This window comes from Alnus glutinosa, chromosome 3 (genome assembly GCF_958979055.1).
Source record: "Alnus glutinosa chromosome 3, dhAlnGlut1.1, whole genome shotgun sequence".
Classification (NCBI taxonomy): domain Eukaryota; kingdom Viridiplantae; phylum Streptophyta; class Magnoliopsida; order Fagales; family Betulaceae; genus Alnus; species Alnus glutinosa.
The window spans coordinates 3,566,536-3,585,223 of NC_084888.1; the positions used below are offsets into that span (position 1 = coordinate 3,566,536).

Sequence of the window (18,688 nt, forward strand, 5' to 3'; positions counted from 1 at the left end):
GTTTAAAAAACAACAGTGGTCAGATGAGAAAAATGGTGCCAGTGTGTGAAGTTAGTTGTTGTATTGTGTGTTCAAAAAAGAGTAGTGGTCCCCAGATGAGAAGTTGTGGTTGTGTATATTGGTTGCTGTGTTGTGGTCCCCATATGTCACTTAATGTGTTGTTGGCCTTTATTTAATTTTACAACATGTCACTTACTATGTTTTATTAATTTACCTCGTAGGATAGCACACAATAAACTAGTGGTTGAGGTCCATTTTGGGGGTAGGTTTGACCGGAGTTTTGGGTGTGAGTATACGGGTGGTGAAGTTGAACTGCACAAAGATAGTGTTGACCTTGATAAACTATCTTTCTTTGAAATTGAAGATATATGTAAGGAATATGGATATAAGTTAGGGGATTTAATGTATTTTAAAGACCCCGTGAAGAGTCTTGCTGATGGGTTGCATTTAATTACTTCAGACCATGATGTGCTGAACCTGTCTGCTTGCCATGATGGGCATGCCATTTTGCAATTATATATTGTGTCTTTTGGGGATGGAGGAGGTGATGAAGAGGATAGTCAAGATGATAATGAATATGGAGGTAGGGCTGATTTGGATGATCCTTGGTGGGATGATAAGCTTAGTGATACTGAAGACGTATTTGATGTTGGTGTTGATGTTGATAGTTCTGGACCCTCTAATGTACAACATGATAATCCTAGGGTTGAATAAGGTAATGTAGAGGATAATGAAGGGGGTAATGATGAGAATAGTGAAGAGGGTGGTAATGATGAGAATAGTGAAGAGGGTGATGAGAAGTGTGAAGAGGGTGGTGATGATGAGAATAGTGAAGAGGGTGGTAATGGTGATAATGAAGATGAAGTTGGTCATGATGACGATGATAATAACTCTGATATGGCTAGAAGTGACATACTTGTCTCACCAGTAGCTAGTGATGAAGAAGATGAAAATTCTGAGTCAAGAGGGTCTGAGTTCCATGCAGTTGACCGAGAGGATCCAAGTTTGGAAGTTAAGATGAGATTCCCAGATATACAGACATTTAGGGAGGTTGTTAGGGTGTTCAATCTGAAGAGGGGCAAGGACATTACCTTTTAAAAAAATGAGAGAAAAAAGTGTATTGTTGTATGTAAAGAACCAAAGTGTAATTATAGAGTGTATGCTAGACAGGTGGATGATGAAGCTACATTCCAGATAATCAGCCTTCAAGGTAGACATGTGTGTGGCAGGCAATTTAGGAACTCAATTGTAAACTCTATATGGATAGCCGATAAATTGATTGATAAGTTTAGAGTTCAGCTCGACATGCCATTACATGTGATACATAATGAAGTGAAAGAAAGATGGAGGATAGATGTGAATCCGAGCATGATGTATAGGGCAAGAATCAAGGCTAATAAAAAAATATATGGCAACCATGGGGGTCAGTATGCGGCCTTGTGGGACTATTGTGAGACCTTGAGAGCAACCAACCCAGGAAGTTGTGTTGTGATGAAAGTGGATAGGACAGTACCCGAGGCGAATCCAAGGTTTCAAAGACTGTATTGTTCTTTGGCAGCCATGAAAAAGGGCTTTTTGGAAGGTTGCAGGCCTGTGATAGGGGTGGATGGGTGTTTCCTTAAAGGGCCATTTAAGGGGCAACTTCTAGCTGCAGTTGGACGCAATGGCAATGATAACATGTATCCGATTGCATATGCCGTAGTTGAAGCTGAGACTAAGGACAGCTAGATCTGGTTTTTGGAAACCCTAGTGTCTGATCTTGGGAACCATGAGCGGCATGGCAGGCCAACATTTATTTCGGATCGACAGAAGGTAAGTCATGGTTAGTGGCCCGTGTGATCTCATTTTATTTTAAAATGTCTAACATTCTTAATCTAATGTTGTGGTTTTTTGATCGTAGGGTCTAATGCCAGCCTTTGATTATGTCATGCCAACCGTCGATCACAGGATTTGTGTAAGGCATCTTTATGCGAACTATAGGGACATTGGGGGGCATAGAGGAATTGCCCTAAAGGAGAAGTTATGGGCTGCAGCTTCTGCATACACTGAAGGGGATTTTCTAAGGGTAATGGGTGAGCTGAAGAGAATGAAGAGTGATGCCCATGAGTACTTGGCCAAAATTGATCCTAGTACATGGTCAAGAGCATGGTTTGCTACGGATTCAAAGTGTGACCTTCAGCAGAATAATATATGTGAGTGTTTTAAATCATACATTCTAAAGGCTCGCAATAAGCCTATCTTGATCATGCTGGAGCAGATACGAAAAAAGTTGATGAGGAGATACCAGGCTAAGAGGGATGGCATTCAAAGTTTGACAGGGAAGTTAACTCCTAAAATCCAAAATAAGTTGGATGCAATACGGAATGAATCAATGGACTGTGTTGCCCTATATGCTGGTGATGACATGTTTGAAGTGACTAGTCCAGATGGTAGACAATTTGTAGTCAACATGAGGAGAAAAAGTTGTGGTTGTAGAGTGTGGGAAATGTCTGGAATCCCCTGTGTGCATGCATGTGCTACTATTCGACATAGTTCTAAGAATGCAGAGGATTATGTTGATGAGTACTTCACTGTGGAGATGTACAAGAAAGCATATGAGCCAGTTATATACCCAATGCCTAGTCAAGAGCAGTGGATACCAACCCAGCATGACAAGTTGGAAACCCCAGTATCAAGAGTGGCCCCGGGTAGACCAAAGAAGGTAAGAAAAAGGCAAGTTGATGAACGTAGAGATCCGAAAAATCCAAACAGAATGAGAAAATTTGGTGCTAGGATGAAATGCTCCATGTGTAAGGGCAGAGGGCACAATAAAAGGGCATGTCCAATGAGAAGTACCCAAGCAAGTGTTGTGCTGCCTACCCCACCTCCAGACAGTGTGAGTTTATTAATCTTTATTATCCTTTATTTTTTATTATGTATTATATGCATACTGATAGTCCCACACCTTATTTGACTCATTTGGAACAGACACAAAGTACCACCTCAAGAACTCCTACACAGGCTACAAGAACAAATCTGGTCTCACCGCCTCCACCGGTGAGAACAAATTCAGTCCCACCGCCTCCACTAGCAACAACAAATCCAGTCCCACCACCTCCACTAGCAACAACAAATCCGGTCCCACCTCCTCCAAGGAGACGGAAGACACAAAGGGTCGCGGCTATTTTTGGGAAGTCCAAACCGGGTCCCACCATACCTATTGATCTAACTGAGGGTGATAGTGATGAACGAGGTGGCCCTGCAATCCGAGGTGGCAGTGCGGGAACCAGTGGGACAGCAACTAATCCGGCATCCAAAAACAAGGGCAAACGTGTGGTGGCCACTGTTGAAAAGGCAATTGAGATTGCTGAAGCGAAGAGGAAGAGAATGAGGCCAGAATGGAAGCGTTAATTAAATATGTGCTTGTATTTAATGCACATGTGCATAATCTGTGTTTGACAATTGGTAGTTATGTGTTTGACAATTGGTAGTTGTGCGTTTGACAGTTGGTAGCTGTGTGTTTGACAGTTGGTGGTTGTGTGTTTGATACAGTACTAAAAATGCAGGATTGATGGTTGTGTTTGATAGACAGTACTAGCAATGCAGAATTGCTTATTCTTGTGTAATGATTACAATGTGTTTTATGATGTTGGAATGCATTGCAGGTTTTGACATTTGTGTAGTTTTGGAATGCATTGCAGGTTTTGATATTTGTGTGGTTTTGGAATGCATTGCAAGTTTTGATATTTGTGTGATTTTGGAATGACATTACAATTTTTGAAGGGAACCTGTTGATGTGATACATAATATTGTCTTGAGTTGTTTCTAAGGTATCCAATTTTAAGCAGGTCCATATCATCGGATTGTGGATCAATTTTTTTTTTTTTTTTAATTCAATGATAGTGTGAAAAATATAATGGGATAAATTTCTGTTACTTTATAAATACAAGCAGCTCCAACTACAAACAATCCCACTTAAATACATGCAATAAGGCAACCAAAATACCACAACACAACTTAGTGCACAAAAAATGGTTCACTTCTAGCTTCTATGGCCCCATAGAAGTGCACAAAAAATGTCTAACAATACAACTCAAGGCAACCTCAAATAACCAACCCTATGGTCCTCCTGGTTTTTAGCTGCATGTCCGAAGAAGAAACACAATGCAAATAAAATCCACGAACACACAAGCATTGTGTGGTAATTCTTCTTCACTGCTTCAAATTTGATCCCCCAAATCTCAATTTCTTTACGGTATTGTGCAATTTCTGCATTCCTCTCATTGTCAACTTCGGCCTTCACCTTCTCAATCTCTTTCTCCATTTCGGCCTTCACTTTCCCAACTTCTACTTCAACCATGGTTTCACATTGTTTAGTTTCTGCCACCAAACTTTTGTGCCACTCAACCAATCGACCAACAACTCTCTGACCATGTGCACACATTTTGGGATCAACCCACTCAAAGAAACCACAATCTCTGTGGATCTGCAAAACACAACAAATAATGAAAAAATTGCAACTTGTCCAACTTGTCTGGAATGCATTCCAGATTTTGCCACTTTTTAGCACCAACAATCCAACATCGAATGGTATATATGCAGAAAAGCCAGATTTCAAAAGTCGACTATAAAATTGCAAATTTGAACTCCCAAATACAAAATGAAACCCTAAAATCGATCAGAATAAGTACTACTTGCCTTCCAATTTTCACACCCCATAAACCTTCTTCCGAAATTTTTGCTCGTGTACGCCGTTTTCACATTCATCGGCCGCTCGCAGTAGCATACTCGTTGCCGTGAAAAAGTGGCAACTCTCTGTGGGGACTCCGACCTTGCTTCCATCCTCTCCTTCGAGTGCCCAATCAATTGCCCAGAACAGACGGGTATCTGGTCAGGGGTCGAGTCCTGTGTCGAGGCGTCCATCGTCTCCGTCAGCCTTCAAATTCGAAACCCTTGTTTTTCCTGAAACAATATTTGAACCAGATATATATAAAACAATACGGGTGACTTAGAAAACAACGGCTCAATTTTTTGAGGGTATTTTCGTCCGGTTATCTGCATATAAGTCACATGCCGCGCACGTGGGTCCATTTCCGTCTCATCAAACGGAGCAATTAGACGAAAGGGGGTGGATTGAAAATTTTTTCAACTTTCTTGGGTGCAATTAAAGCAATCTAAACATTGGTACCAAAATTGAAAATTCGTGTAAACATCAGGGGGGTAAATTGCAGTTTTCCCTTCTTTTTTTTTTTTTTTCTTTTTTTTTTTTTTTAAAAAAAAAGACATTCCGGAAAACTGATTTTTTAAAAAAAATTAAAAGATTATGAGAAGAATTTTTGTCATTTCCAATATGAACAGTAAAATAAGGACATAAATTTAAATTTTATATAACTCACATATAAGAGTGACATGTGTACTTTAAACATGTAAAAATGACTTTTTTTTTATTAATGCTATTAAAAAAACATGTGAGAATTGCATGTTAATAAAACATGTGTTAGTGCGCTTCTCACATGTCAAGGGACACATGTCAATCTTATATATAGGTTATATGAAATTTTTATAAACTGATATGTAGAAAATTTTTGTCCGTAAAATAATTGCATGAAATTGTGCATCTTCCCCAGCCCTGAACAACGCTGCTCCCCAAATTTGCTAATAAAGGAGGGTGCCCATTGTCTGTGTCCCAGAATATTGAATTGCGTGGCTAGCTCTCTGTGCTCGGAAGGGCCTGGACAGGTCCAAGCCACGTCACTCCGCGATGGGCATCGCCCAATTATGAGGTGCCCACTGCCCAGCAAGCATGGGCCACCGGCCTGACCTTAGCGCTCATGCCCACCATGGGCCTCGGGATAGATGAATTATTCCCATGCGGCATGCATGGTCTTAACTCTCGAGCGTTTGATTTGCAAATGGCCAATCGATGTTTCTAAATTCTTCCACTTTCAGTTCAATTTGCTAATGGTTCTTGTTAAAATCTACGCATTGGGATTTACGACATCTTAAAACCACAATTTGTTTAACGGGACGGATCCCTACACAATAAATTGTACACAATTTGTGCACAACTCACTCACATTAGTAGAACTCACTCACTCACTCACATGGATCCCACCAATGTGAGTGGTTGTGCACAATGAGATTTGATTCATGCACTACACCATCACAACAAGACATGAGGGGTTGTTGTGCACTTGTTGTGTTGGAGTTGTAAATCTAACATTTTTCTATATATATATATATATATATGTTTTTTTGTTTTATATTTTGATAGTGATAACATTGTTTTAAATTTGACAGCGTGTTTCGAGTCTTTCTTGTCGTTTATGATGGAGAAAACATTAAAAAATGAAAAATGATAGATTTACAACACCACCACAACAACTGCACAACACCTCCTCACATGGGGTGGAGCCCAGTGTGTGAGGCCTACCCCCATATGAGGAGGTGTTGTGCAGTTGTTGTGGTGACGTTGTGTAGGAATCAAATCCCATATATATATATATATATAAGAATCTTGATCTACTGGTTAGTTCCCATCATCATAATTTATGATTTTCTCGAAAAAATTATGAAATGCGAAAATCTGAGTTTGGCAAATGCTGCTGAAATCCGGCAACGTCCGGTCGTCGTTGCTGAATTCCGGCGAGCAAGTTTGGCCGGATCCGGTCATATCCGGCCGTTTTGGCCAGATCCGACCGGATTCGGCTGGCTTTTGACTATGGCCAAAATCTGGCAATATTCTGGCCAGTTTCGGCCTGAATCTAGTATGCCAGCATACGGCGACGTTGACCAGATATCGCCAGATTCCGGCGACTGGATGTTGCTGGACTCCGGCGCCGACTGGATTCTGATAACCGACAATTGCTAAATTCCGACAATCAGATATCAAACGTGCATGCAAGGACAACGAGTTTAATTTCGGAAAACGATTTACGGTTTTCAAAACACCATAAAATACCGAAATCATTTTCCATAAATCATTTTACACCGAAACAAACATAGCATTAAAAGAAACTAATTAAGCTGGAAAAAAGAAGAGAATGGGGATCGTTGAATTAAGAAGCTCACAATGTGACCCTTTTGGGGTCTAGCGAACGAAAGATAGTTCTAGGCCATGGCTTCAGTTGCGACCAGTCAACGTGGAGGCACCTTATTCCTCACCTCCTTGACGAAGATAACCAGGTTATTTTGTACGACAACATTGGCGCTAGTACCACCAACCTGGATTACTTCGATTTCGAACGCTACTCCTCGCTTGAAGGTTATGAGTACGACTTGCTAGCCATACTAGAAGAGCTACAAATCCAATCCTGCATCTTTGTGGGCCATTCAATTAATCTCAGCCATGATCGGACTCCTTGCCTCCATCATTCGCCTCGATCTCTTCTCCAAGCTCATCATGCTCGGCGACTCCCCGAGGTATGTTATCCCAAAAGCTAATTAAACTAATGGGAGGTTAAATGTACCTCTAAGGTAGGTACGCAGATGGAGCTTTAAAAATGATAGGCATGGAGAGAATCCTCACTTTATGCTAGAATATTGCTAGGTTTTATGTTAGTTAATTCGGTGTTCAAAACAAATTGGTTAATTAGGTTAAGTTGGAACTTAAGTTAGAAATCAAAATTTTTGTCAAAGTTGGTGGCCGATCCGAGAAGCTCTGTTGGTAGTAGTCTGAATGAGATATGTTACAAGGGAGTACTGGTAGAGACGTTCGATTGGTATCTCGATTGCACTATGTCAGCGCGAACGAGTTGTTTTCAGAATAATTCCATAACCAATTAACTGGAGCTCAGCCGAATGAGACAAAAACTAGGGCAAGTCATTGTGCCTTGCCACATAATACAAAGCATGAAGGACATGGATGTGCCAGTCGTAGTGTCGGAATACATGCATCAGAACCTCGGCGGTAAGTGCATCGTGGAAGTCATACAAACGGAGGGTCATCATCCACAGTACTTGAGCACGCTGGAAATCGTAATTCCCATGATTCTCAGGCATATTCTTTACAATATTAGTGCATGATCAATGTTTGTGCATGCTTGCTTTTGTTACTAGTTTGTGTTAATTTTCTCTAGTATGGAAGGCTGCAAACCTCTTGCAGCTTGTGTGATTCAACAATATTTAGCCTCATTTCTCGTCTTGAGGGACCATAGCAGTGGCAAAGAGATGGGACTAAATCTTTAATTGCCTTGCTTTTCTTTGCCCTGGCTACTAAATCTTTAGTTCATGAATCATTAATTATGACTTAAAAAGTGTAAGGCTGATTAATTAGTGAGGTTTTAAGAACTTCATACAACTAAGGACCAATCATTCCATTAATTTGTGTTGTCAGCAAGAAGGCAACGCGGATCTATGCTTTCTATCTTTCAATTGGATATGAATTGCTTGTATATGTGTTTGAAAGCCTCAAGATTAACTTGCAAATCAGAACATTCTTAATTTCTAGGTTTGTCTTGTATCTCCATAACAAATTGTCCATTTATTGATGAGCGAACCACAATACGTCGTTGAACCCATGCACAAACACAATCCTTTTTAATAGAAATGGGGTTGATCAATGGATTCCACACTCTTCTTGCACATGTAACACAAATCCATCATTATGATGTTCCTCTTCCTCAGGTTGTCCAGAGTCAAAAATTTCACTAATGCTGTCGTCCACACAAGTTTTTAAGTTTTAAATTTTCAGTTAGATATTTTTAGGTTACTTATTCTTATTATTATTCTGTTCAGCAGGATACTTCTACATTATTCATATTTCTTCTATATATATATATATATACACACACACACACACTACACTCCACACCATTCACCATTAAAAGGTTTGGAATTCGTTCTATGGAGTTTCACAACAAATCCTTGTTAGCTATAATTGGTTGGAAGTTGACTACTAGCTAGTACTAATCAACCCATTCTTTGGGTCGATGCTCTTAGGAGTAAATATCTCAATAATGGTACATCTTTCTTGAATGCTTCTTTTTAACCCCTTGTTTTTTTTGGATTTGGAAAGGGTTGTTGAATAATAGACCGATTGTTATGAAGGGTGCTTGTCTCTCCATTTCTAGTGGGGAGAATGTTGATATTTGGAATTCCCCATGGATTCCTTCTTTACCAACTTTTAAGCCCAGCCGAATGTTAACTTACTTGACCTTCTTGCTTTTCTTGTGGCTGATTTATTTTTGCTTGGAGAAAGGTCTTGGAATACTCAGCTTTTGGGTGATCTTTTTGAGCCTTCCACGGTTCAAAGTATTCTTAGCATTTATCTTCCTCAGATTAACTCTCCCGACAAATGGATTTGGGCTCTCTCTCGATCAGGACTTTTTTTTTTTTCCCTGTTAAGTTTGCTCATGAGATTTCTCTTCCTGCTGGTGGAAGAATATCTCCCATTTTTCTCTGGGAGCTTGGTGTTGGGAGTAATTCTAAGATCGGCCCATCTAAAGAATTATAGGACTTTAGGTGATCGATCGGTACTGGCCCAAGGAGAATTGGCGGCCGTAAAGCCGAGACAACAGGACTCTCGGGTAGTCATATCCTAGGAGATAGACACCAAGTAGTCATCCCTGTAAAAACTATTCCCAATAATACACGACAAGAGGTACATACTGATTAAGTCCCGGGAATGCAGACATCTCGGAATTGAGAGTCAACTCAGTCAGTCAAGGCCCGGGACAAGCATGTCCTGGTAACTCAGGTCTCAGTCAGCCAAGGCTCAGGACAAGCATATCCCGGGAACTCAGCTATCAGTCAGCCAAGGCCTAGGACAAACATGCCCCAAAAACTCAAGTATCAACCTCATCCCAGGAAATCTGGATTAGAGCCATACTCCAAGTTGAATTGAGGTAGGAGTCACAATCTAGGTCCAATAAACCCGGTCAACAGTCCTATTCCCAATATAATTGGGATAAGACTCTCAGTCAAAATCTAATCCCTAAAGATCCGGAAATCCCTAAAGATCTAGAAATCCCTGAAGATCCGGGATCACTCTAAAGATCTGAACTAGATCCTACGTCTACTAAGAAACGAGGTCCAAATAAAACTCCGACAGCACTCCTAGGTCAAGAAAGAGCAGGAAACTTAATTCAGGTTGACCTCTATCTTTTTGCCTATAAATAAGCTCATATTCCTTGTATAAACGACAGACTGATTATTTTATACATTGAGCATACTTTTTCTCTCAGAATATAATTTAGGCATCAGAGTGAGACCCCTGGGAGAGTCTCTTAATTTTAGTTGTTTTGTAGTGATCAGGAAGCGTGAAAAAATCAAAAACGCGTCGTTCATACTGTATTGAAAATTGTACCAACACTTGGCATTCCCTTTGGGGTCTCAAACTTCATACTAGGGTTAAGCATCTTCTTTGGAAGATTGCTTGGAACCTTCTACCATCACGGGACAACATTGGTAGGTTTGTTATCAAAACAGAGATTGATGCTTGGGTTTTTCCTTTTTGCAAAGGTCTCCAAGAGACCTTGTGTCATATTTTTTTGGATTGTGATTTGGCTATAATTCTTTGGAGGAATTCTCATTGGCCTTTAATCACTGGTGGTTTCTCTTCAAGACCAATTTCTGATTGGATTCTTGTAATTGTCAACCCTGCTGGTCTACTTGATATTCCTCTATCTGATACTTTTAGATTTCGGTTATTTTCAGCTCTTGCTTTGGATGTTCAGGAATAAACTAATTCATGAAGATTTACAGCTTGTGCCAGCCACTGCTTTTAAACAGATCCCTAAGTCCATGGCTATTCATCTCACTGCTTGGCATGCTTCCTCACTGCCCTCTCTCTGGCTCCCTCCATGAATAGGTAGTATAAAAGGAAATTTTGATGTGGCAGTTCGTGGCTCCTTTGTCGTTGCTGCAGCAGTTATTAGTGATGCTATGGGGAACGTCATTTTGGCAGCGACGCAGGAGCTACATGGAACTGATTCTCTCCAAGGGGAAGCCTTGGTTGCTCTTCTTACTGTTCAGGTAGCAGTTTCTTTCGAGTGTACTAGTCCTCAGCTCGAGGGTGATGCTTTGCTGGTGGAGCTTGTGATTAACAATCCTTCCTTAATTTCTTCTTGGTATTTTGTTCATTGTATTTCATATATCTACTGAGACCTCTATATTTTTAAAAGTTGAAATGCTTTGAAAGTATTTTGATGTGCCAATTTTCATACGCATACTTTAACTATATAAACCGCTTTCGATCGTGTTTTTTGAAGTATTTTCTTGAGATTTATCATTTTCTCTTCCATTTATATTAAAAGTGTGAAAGATATTCTCAGCTTTTAATTTTTTTCTTATTCAATTAAAAAAAGAATAAAGAATAAAAGAAAAGAAAAGAAACAAAGAAATGAGTCCCGATCTAGCGAGGTGTTCCCATCATCCTTGGTAAAGCAATTGCCCTAGTGGTAGGGTACTTTGCCACGTTAAAAAAATGGAGCCATCCCCATCAGCCAATATATGGTTATGCAGTTAAGTCGCATTAATGAGAGGAGTTACATACTACATACTGCCAATCTATCTCCTCAAAGGAATGGAATAGGATGGTACATAATTATTTCCCATTAAAATATCCATTACCTACCACTAGCCCTTCGATGAGATCGAATCAAACCGAGGATTAGAAAGAATAATGTGAGCGTCCGCTGTACCTGATAAATGCTCTTCCACTAATCTTATCATGAAATATGTGGTGCTAGACTAGACTGCTAATGAGCCATCCCAAGACAAACACGAAAAACCTAAGTCAGCGCTTTCAGACCACAGAGGCGGCCGGTTCAGCAAGGAACAGGACCAGAAACAGCACAGAACATAATGGGGATCGTTGAAGAAGCTCACAACGTGAAGATTTTGGGGTCCGGCGAGCGAAACATAGTACTAGCCCATGGCTTCGGCACCGACCAGTCGGTGTGGAAGAACCTTATTCCTCACCTCCTCGACGACAACCACCGGGTCATTTTGTACGATAATATGGGCGCCGGTACCACCAACCCGGATTACTTCGACTTCCAACGGTACTCGACGCTTGAGGGTTATGCGTACGACTTACTTGCCATTCTAGAAGAGCTTCAAGTTGATTCCTGCATTTTAGTGGCCCATTCAGTCTCGGCCATGGTCGGCGCCATCGCCTCCATCACTCGCCCCGATCTCTTCTCTAAGATCGTCATGCTCAGCGGCTCCCCGAGGTACGTAGGTAGATGTTTGAAAGTAAAAAAAGTTATTCGGGTGAATAGACTGTAGTAAATACATGATCGATCTGATGATATGATAAGTTATTATAATTTATCCAAAAAAAAAAAATATATATATATATATATATATATATATATAATTGATGAATTTGAGCAGTCTGACCAATCATATCTTAATATTTTAGTAATCAAATCTTTTAACACCATTGATTGGAGTAAATTATTCAATAAGCTTTAATTAACACTATTGATTGGAGTAAATTATTCAATACATGTATATTTATTGGCCTCTGTGATTACTTTTTATATTATAAGGTACTTGAATGATTTGGATTACTATGGAGGGTTCGAGCAAGAAGATCTAGACCAGCTATTCGAAGCGATGCGGTCAAACTACAAGGCATGGTGCTCAGGGTTCGCCCCACTAGCTGTGGGCGGGGACATGGACTCCGTTGCCGTCCAAGAATTCAGCCGGACACTGTTCAACATGAGGCCAGACATAGCCCTGAGCGTGGCCCAGACCATATTCCAAAGCGACATGAGACAAATACTAGGCCTGGTCACCGTGCCCTGCCACATAATTCAGAGCATGAAGGACTTGGCCGTGCCAGTCATGGTGTCGGAATACTTGCATCAGAACCTCGGCGGTGATTCCGTCGTGGAAGTCATGTCATCGGATGGTCATCTTCCCCAGTTGAGCTCGCCGGATGTCGTGACGCCGGTGCTTCTTAGGCATATTCGTTTCGATATTGCTGGATAATTTTAGTGTTTGCATTTGTTATTAGTTTGAGTAATGCTACATATCACTCATTTGTCCTCTTTTTATCTTTATAATTGATGTAATTTTTAAAATTACCAAATTTATGATAGATCACTATTGAATTTTGATTCAATGGTGATTTTAAAAGGCATATCAAATTTGAGGGGAAAAAAAAAACAAAAGAGTGATGTGTAGCCTTACTTTATTAGTATTGGATTAATTTGTTATTGGACGAAAACAAGCCTCAAACCTGTTGTAGGTGGGTGGATCAGACAGTACTATCGTGGCACTATATTCAACACCTGGTCTCATTTCTCTCAAGAGACCCCAGTAGGGGCAGAATTTGAGCTAATGAGCTACACTGGGGGCACATAATCCTATTCTCTGTAGTACTCTTTGCGATAAGTTGTTTTTTTTTTTTTTTGGCGAGTATTTCTTTGCAATAATTAAGTTAATAACCGCCTTAATCTTTTGCTATTTTCATCCTAATCCGTGGTTGTTTACAATAACCATACATCTTAATCTTTAGATATTTACACTCTAATTAATCTTTGGTTCTTTATAAAATCCATCTTAATCTTTTGATAAATGGAGGGGCACCAACTGTGGGCGCGAACCTTCACGTGATTTATTTATTTATTTTTTTTAAATATAACATTCATTCATTAAGAGCAGGGTTACAAAGATAATCTAAAGGGACGTGTACCCCAACAATAAACCCAAGTTGATAAAAACAGTGGCAATACTCATAACACCAATCAAAAACTTTGTGTGTTTAACTTCAAAGGAATAAAACAAATTTCGATTCTCTTTACCTTTGACAAATCCAAGGATTCGGTTGCATAAAGCGGATAAAGTACCAAAATAGTAGAGAGTAGGAGCATGACCTTTGAAAGAGCCTTCTACCCTGTCCAGAACAACAATCCCTTTACAGGAGTTGAGAGGCAGGTATTGATTTGACAATGAAAATTAACAACAGCCCTTTGCAGGGGTTAAGCGGCAGTGGGCACGGCTAAAATCAAAATAAAAACTCTAAAGGAAGGGTCTCCCATAGAGATTAAAACCTAAAAACAGAAAAGCAAAAACTCGTAATAGATCATTAGCGGCAGGCAGAGGAAGGCAGAGAGTGCTAGCAGAAGAGATCCGCTAGCCGGCACGTGAAGACCATGTGCCGGCAATAAATGTCGGGGGGATGCGGACGACCGCGGGAGACTGGCAAGGGCGGAGGAAGGCGGTGGAGAGCAGCACGCGCGGCGTAGGGCAGACCACGCATTGGCGCATGTGGGACACGATTTGGTGCGTGATGGCCGGATTGAGAAACGGCTAATGGCAGAGCGAAGCAGATCGAGAGAGCTTGGATCGCAGTGGACTGACGCGTGTGACAGTGGGACTTCCTAAAGTAAACAGATCTAATTTGTAAAAAATAAAGTCCAAGAACTTCAAGAAATCGGTGGATCCACGGCTGGTGCTTTAAACCGATCCATCTGCGGTGGAGAGCCGGCGATGATGTTGAAATGAGAGGATGATGACCTCCAAAGAGGCAGTTAAAGCCTCAAGAGAGACAAGAAAAAGAAGAAGGAAAGGGAGAGGAGGAGGGAGCGGGTTTCACTCCTCCTCAACAACCAAAGGAGTTTGGGAAGCTTTCACGAAATATAGGAGAGAAAGAGAGCTTCAGGCTCTCTCCTCCACTTGATTTTGAATTGTTAGGTATAATGAACGCCAATTATGTTTGACAAGCGTTATGCTTGACAGTGTGAATATAGAGTAATGCTCAAGCGTTATTTTCGGTCTTTGCTCTCCTTCATCAATGGAAATGAAGTTTTATGTAGTCTCCTGTTATATGGGTTGAGGCATCATATCATTTGTAAACTATCTAAGTGACTATTTTTTTTTTTTTTGAACAAATAGCATGTGCTATTTCAAGTCTAAAATGCCCGAAGGCTACATCGTGAGCAATGAGGGACATACCCCCCACACTCTCTTAAGTCAGAAGGATCTGACTTAAAAAACAATTATATATGTAGAATCCCAAATTTTACTAAAATTACAATCAGCCCCTAACAAAGAAAATTCTAATAAAACCTGAGCCACACATAGGCAATTGTACCTAGAAACAAGAGAATACACAAACACATCTAGCAAAAATTTCAACCCAACACGTCGGAGAATAACACTGTCTTCGCCGGAGACCGGCGCGTGTACGACACGCGCCTCCCCCGAAACCGCCAACCAACAGATCAATCCCCCAGAGCCCCGCCACCGCCTTTGCCCGGCGAAAAAACTCCGGAACGAGACCTCCACGCGCCCGACGAAGAGGAAACTTAACTGGCGCGTGACGATCACGCGCAGGCCACCAATGATCCCGACAACCGGAACAAACAGCAGCGGAACAAGGCGACGCCGGTGAACCCATCTGAGCGGCGCGTGTCTCTAGAAAGCCGATGGCTAAGCGTAGATCTAGCATCCAAAGAAAGACAGATTAGGCACAAAACGCCCTCCACCGGCGAGACAAAAACGAAAACAAGTGCACCCCGCCGGATGCCTCGGGAAGAACTTCCTGCCAGAGAAGACGAAAAGAAAGAAGAAAACAAAACAAATAAACACAAAACTCCAGAGTCCGGAGGACTCGGAGAACATCAACTCCACAGCCTAAACGGCTGGGAGAACAACACCAAACCCCATGGAATATACCACGGGGGAAGCAAAAAACACCACCGGGGAAGGGAGGCGAACAAACCCCCCTTCCCGGCGAACAGCAGACATCAAGCTTGTGATCAGATCAGGCGCACTCGAGAGAGTCTCTGGGAGAACTAGATATTGAGAGCTCACATCTAAGTGACTATTAAATTCTCTCCCAATATATTTTTGAGTGCTCTTAAACTTGGATTTTATGAGTATTATTACAGTAATTATAGTAGTGTACCAATTAAAAATGAGGTTACATATAGCCTCCTATTAGATGGGTTGAGGTATCATATCATTTGTCAACGATCTAAGTGACTATTAATTTCTCTCCCAGTGTATTTTTGAGTGCTCTTAAACTTTGAATTTTATATTTATTATCACAATAATTATAGTAGTGTACCAATTAAGTGAGGAACTGATATTTTAATTTCGCTTTGCAATTTATTTTTCTAAAATCTTTAGTTGTTTAGAGTTAAACATGGTCTTTTTTATCCTCAATACTTTTGTATCACACCTCTATTTAATTTTTTTATTTTTTTTTATAACACATCTATATTTAAATTAATTATATATTTTAAATGTTCTTACCTCTTGAGTTCCCTTTGAAAACTCATAAATAGTGTCAATATAGTTTTAATATTCGTCACACCCCGGTCCCTACTAGGGCATGACTGAGATGTTTCTTGACCAGAACATAGTACAAATTCCAATCACATGCAATCACACATGATCTCAAGACAAGAATTACAAACACTACAAAAAAATAAGAAATTTAGTGTCGTTTGGGTTAGAGTCGTTTTTACAAAAATGACTCTAAATTTAGGTTTTAAGTCGTTCATTATTCAAATGACTCGAAATCTAAATTTAGAATCATTTGAACAATAGAGTCGTTTACTGTTCAAGCGACTCAAAACTTAAATTTAGAGTCATTTTTGTACAAACACCTCTAACTGTTTAGAGTCGTTTCACTTATAAAAACAACTCTAAATTTAAATTTTGTGCCGTTTGGTTCCCCAAATGACACTAATTTTTTTTTTGAAAAATAAAACCCTTCATTCCCCTTCATTCCTCCCATTTTTCTCTTTTCCCTCATTTCTCTTCTCGTTCTTATTTCTTTTGCACAACAAAGAGAGATCCAGCCCGAGAGAAGAAGAAGAAGAAAAAAAATAGGTTTTCGGCCATGGGTTGTATGAAGTAAAATTCATAGCTTCCCTTTGCATTTTCTTGACACCCATTGTCGATAGAGCACGTAAATCATGTGATTGGTTTGGGTTTTAGGTTTAAATGTGAGTGTTTAAATTCATTATGCTTGAAATTAGCTTACCCACATAATTAATATTCTAGATTTTTATTGTTCCATGGATTTTTAACTATTTTTTTTTTTTTTTAGCTTTCCCACATAATTCCCGTATGCCTAGCGCAGGAGACTCCTGCACTGGGTATTAGCTCGCGCGCAGGAGTCCTACTCTCTTGAGCTCGAGCACAGGGCTCCTGTGAAATTCTCGTATTTTTTTTTTAATTATTTTATTCACATTGGAGTTGTTTTACTGTGTAAATGACTCCAAATATTGGAGTCATTTTACTGTTCAAACAACTCTAAACGATTAGAGTTGTTTTACCAAAACGATTTTAAATGGAATCATTTGAACAACAAAACGACTTTAACCCGAAGTCCAAACCCTATGTTGTAAGTCGCTTTACAACTAACACTATTTAAACGACTCAAAACAAATAGTGTCGTTTTTTTGCCCAAAAACAACTCCAAACAAGAGACTCAAAACAATGATTTTTTATTTTTTATTTTTATTTTTTTGTAGTGAAAGGCATAACAAGAACAAAGACTTATACATGTAGATATCATTGTTTCGAATGATATCAAGGTTTACACAAAAGGGCCGGGAATTGTATACAATATCTTAATTACTTGTGCATTTTCTCATTTCATGGACAAGCGTACCTCATGTGCATTATAACTATAATCATGGCATATACCAATCATTAAGGTACTTCATGTGTATCATAATCATGGCACATACCAATTATTAAGGTACTTCATGGGCATTATAACCATAATCATGGCTTATACCATTATGGTTCGTATTAAAATAAAACATTGCATGCATGTGCAACTATAGAGAGAAGGGTCGAGATCTCCGATCGAATTACAATGATAAAAGTCATTTATAAAAGCATGCTTATCATTTTTATTTCTTATCGGGAGTTTATAGCATTTATTAATTACTTATATTGCTGAGTGTTAAAATGTCACACATCGCTAAGATTTTCGTCACCTGAGTACTTTATAAGTTATAATGTCCCCTCATTTCTCAATGTGTGTCCTACATTGCTTAGATTTCCTTCACCTAGACATTTTATAAGCCATGGTGTCTCATCCTCTCACAATGCGCATTTTGAGAGTGTCAATAAGCCCATGGACTTTTCACACCAATATCCTTCCCTTTTCTTCTTAACTCATCAAGAGTTTGGTTTCTTTTCTCGAAGCTTTGTCTCATGTAATCTCCCATGAACAGTGGCAGAGCCAGAAGTTTGGTTCAAGAGGTCAATAATATTTTTTTTTCGTGAATGATCGAAAAAAAATTAATTAAAGTTGAACGAAAATTGATTAAAAATATTAAAAAATATGACTAATGAAATAAATAAACAATTCAACAAAATTTAATTATTGTTAAAACATATAAATGTAACATACAATTTGTTTTTTCACGCCTAACGTTAAATAGCCCATACATGTGGCAACATTGTGCCTTTGCACCGAAGTGAATTAATGGTGTATGCATATATTGTCATATGGTGAATATGTTGTCCTGCCATAATTTTATTTTATTTTAAATGATGTTGCATTATGTTCACCGTTAAATGTAACAAAATAAAACTCATTTTACAGTTTAAATTGAGGGTATAATAGTCAAACGGGTCCAATAGTTGCATGTGACATGGACGTGATATGCCTGTCATTAGGGATTAAAGAAAAAAAAAATCTAACCAATAGGGTATATTGCAACTCCAAGAGTAGGTTGGAGGGAACATTCCATCAATTAAAAGTTTAAGAGACATTGCAAAT

General features: G+C 39.6%; 2 protein-coding genes across 2 annotated transcripts; both read left to right on the forward strand.

Moving 5' to 3' along the window:
- Positions 1–402: 402 nt before the first annotated feature.
- LOC133862641 (uncharacterized) lies at positions 403–3,390 on the forward strand. Its single transcript, XM_062298491.1, has 6 exons — positions 403–667; positions 716–1,050; positions 1,171–1,666; positions 1,751–1,812; positions 1,901–2,875; positions 2,968–3,390. The coding sequence occupies exons 1-6, from the start codon at positions 403–405 to the stop codon at positions 3,388–3,390; spliced, it is 2,556 nt and encodes an 851-aa protein (XP_062154475.1).
- An 8,255-nt stretch (positions 3,391–11,645) lies between these two features.
- Positions 11,646–13,342, forward strand: LOC133864859 (probable esterase KAI2). Its single transcript, XM_062301288.1, has 2 exons — positions 11,646–12,155; positions 12,477–13,342. The coding sequence occupies exons 1-2, from the start codon at positions 11,785–11,787 to the stop codon at positions 12,919–12,921; spliced, it is 816 nt and encodes a 271-aa protein (XP_062157272.1). The 5' UTR covers positions 11,646–11,784; the 3' UTR covers positions 12,922–13,342.
- The last annotated feature ends 5,346 nt before the right edge of the window (positions 13,343–18,688 follow it).

Excerpts from the sequence above, each read along its gene's own strand:
- LOC133862641 (XM_062298491.1), top strand. The coding sequence starts at position 403 with ATGTATTTTAAAGACCCCGTGAAGAGTCTTGCTGATGGGTTGCATTTA. Across the intron at positions 1,051-1,170 it reads ATATACAGACATTTAGGGAG|GTGGATGATGAAGCTACATT; the intron begins GTTGTTAGGGTG and ends TATGCTAGACAG. Across the intron at positions 2,876-2,967 it reads CTACCCCACCTCCAGACAGT|ACACAAAGTACCACCTCAAG; the intron begins GTGAGTTTATTA and ends CATTTGGAACAG.
- LOC133864859 (XM_062301288.1), top strand. The coding sequence starts at position 11,785 with ATGGGGATCGTTGAAGAAGCTCACAACGTGAAGATTTTGGGGTCCGGC. Across the intron at positions 12,156-12,476 it reads ATGCTCAGCGGCTCCCCGAG|GTACTTGAATGATTTGGATT; the intron begins GTACGTAGGTAG and ends TTATATTATAAG.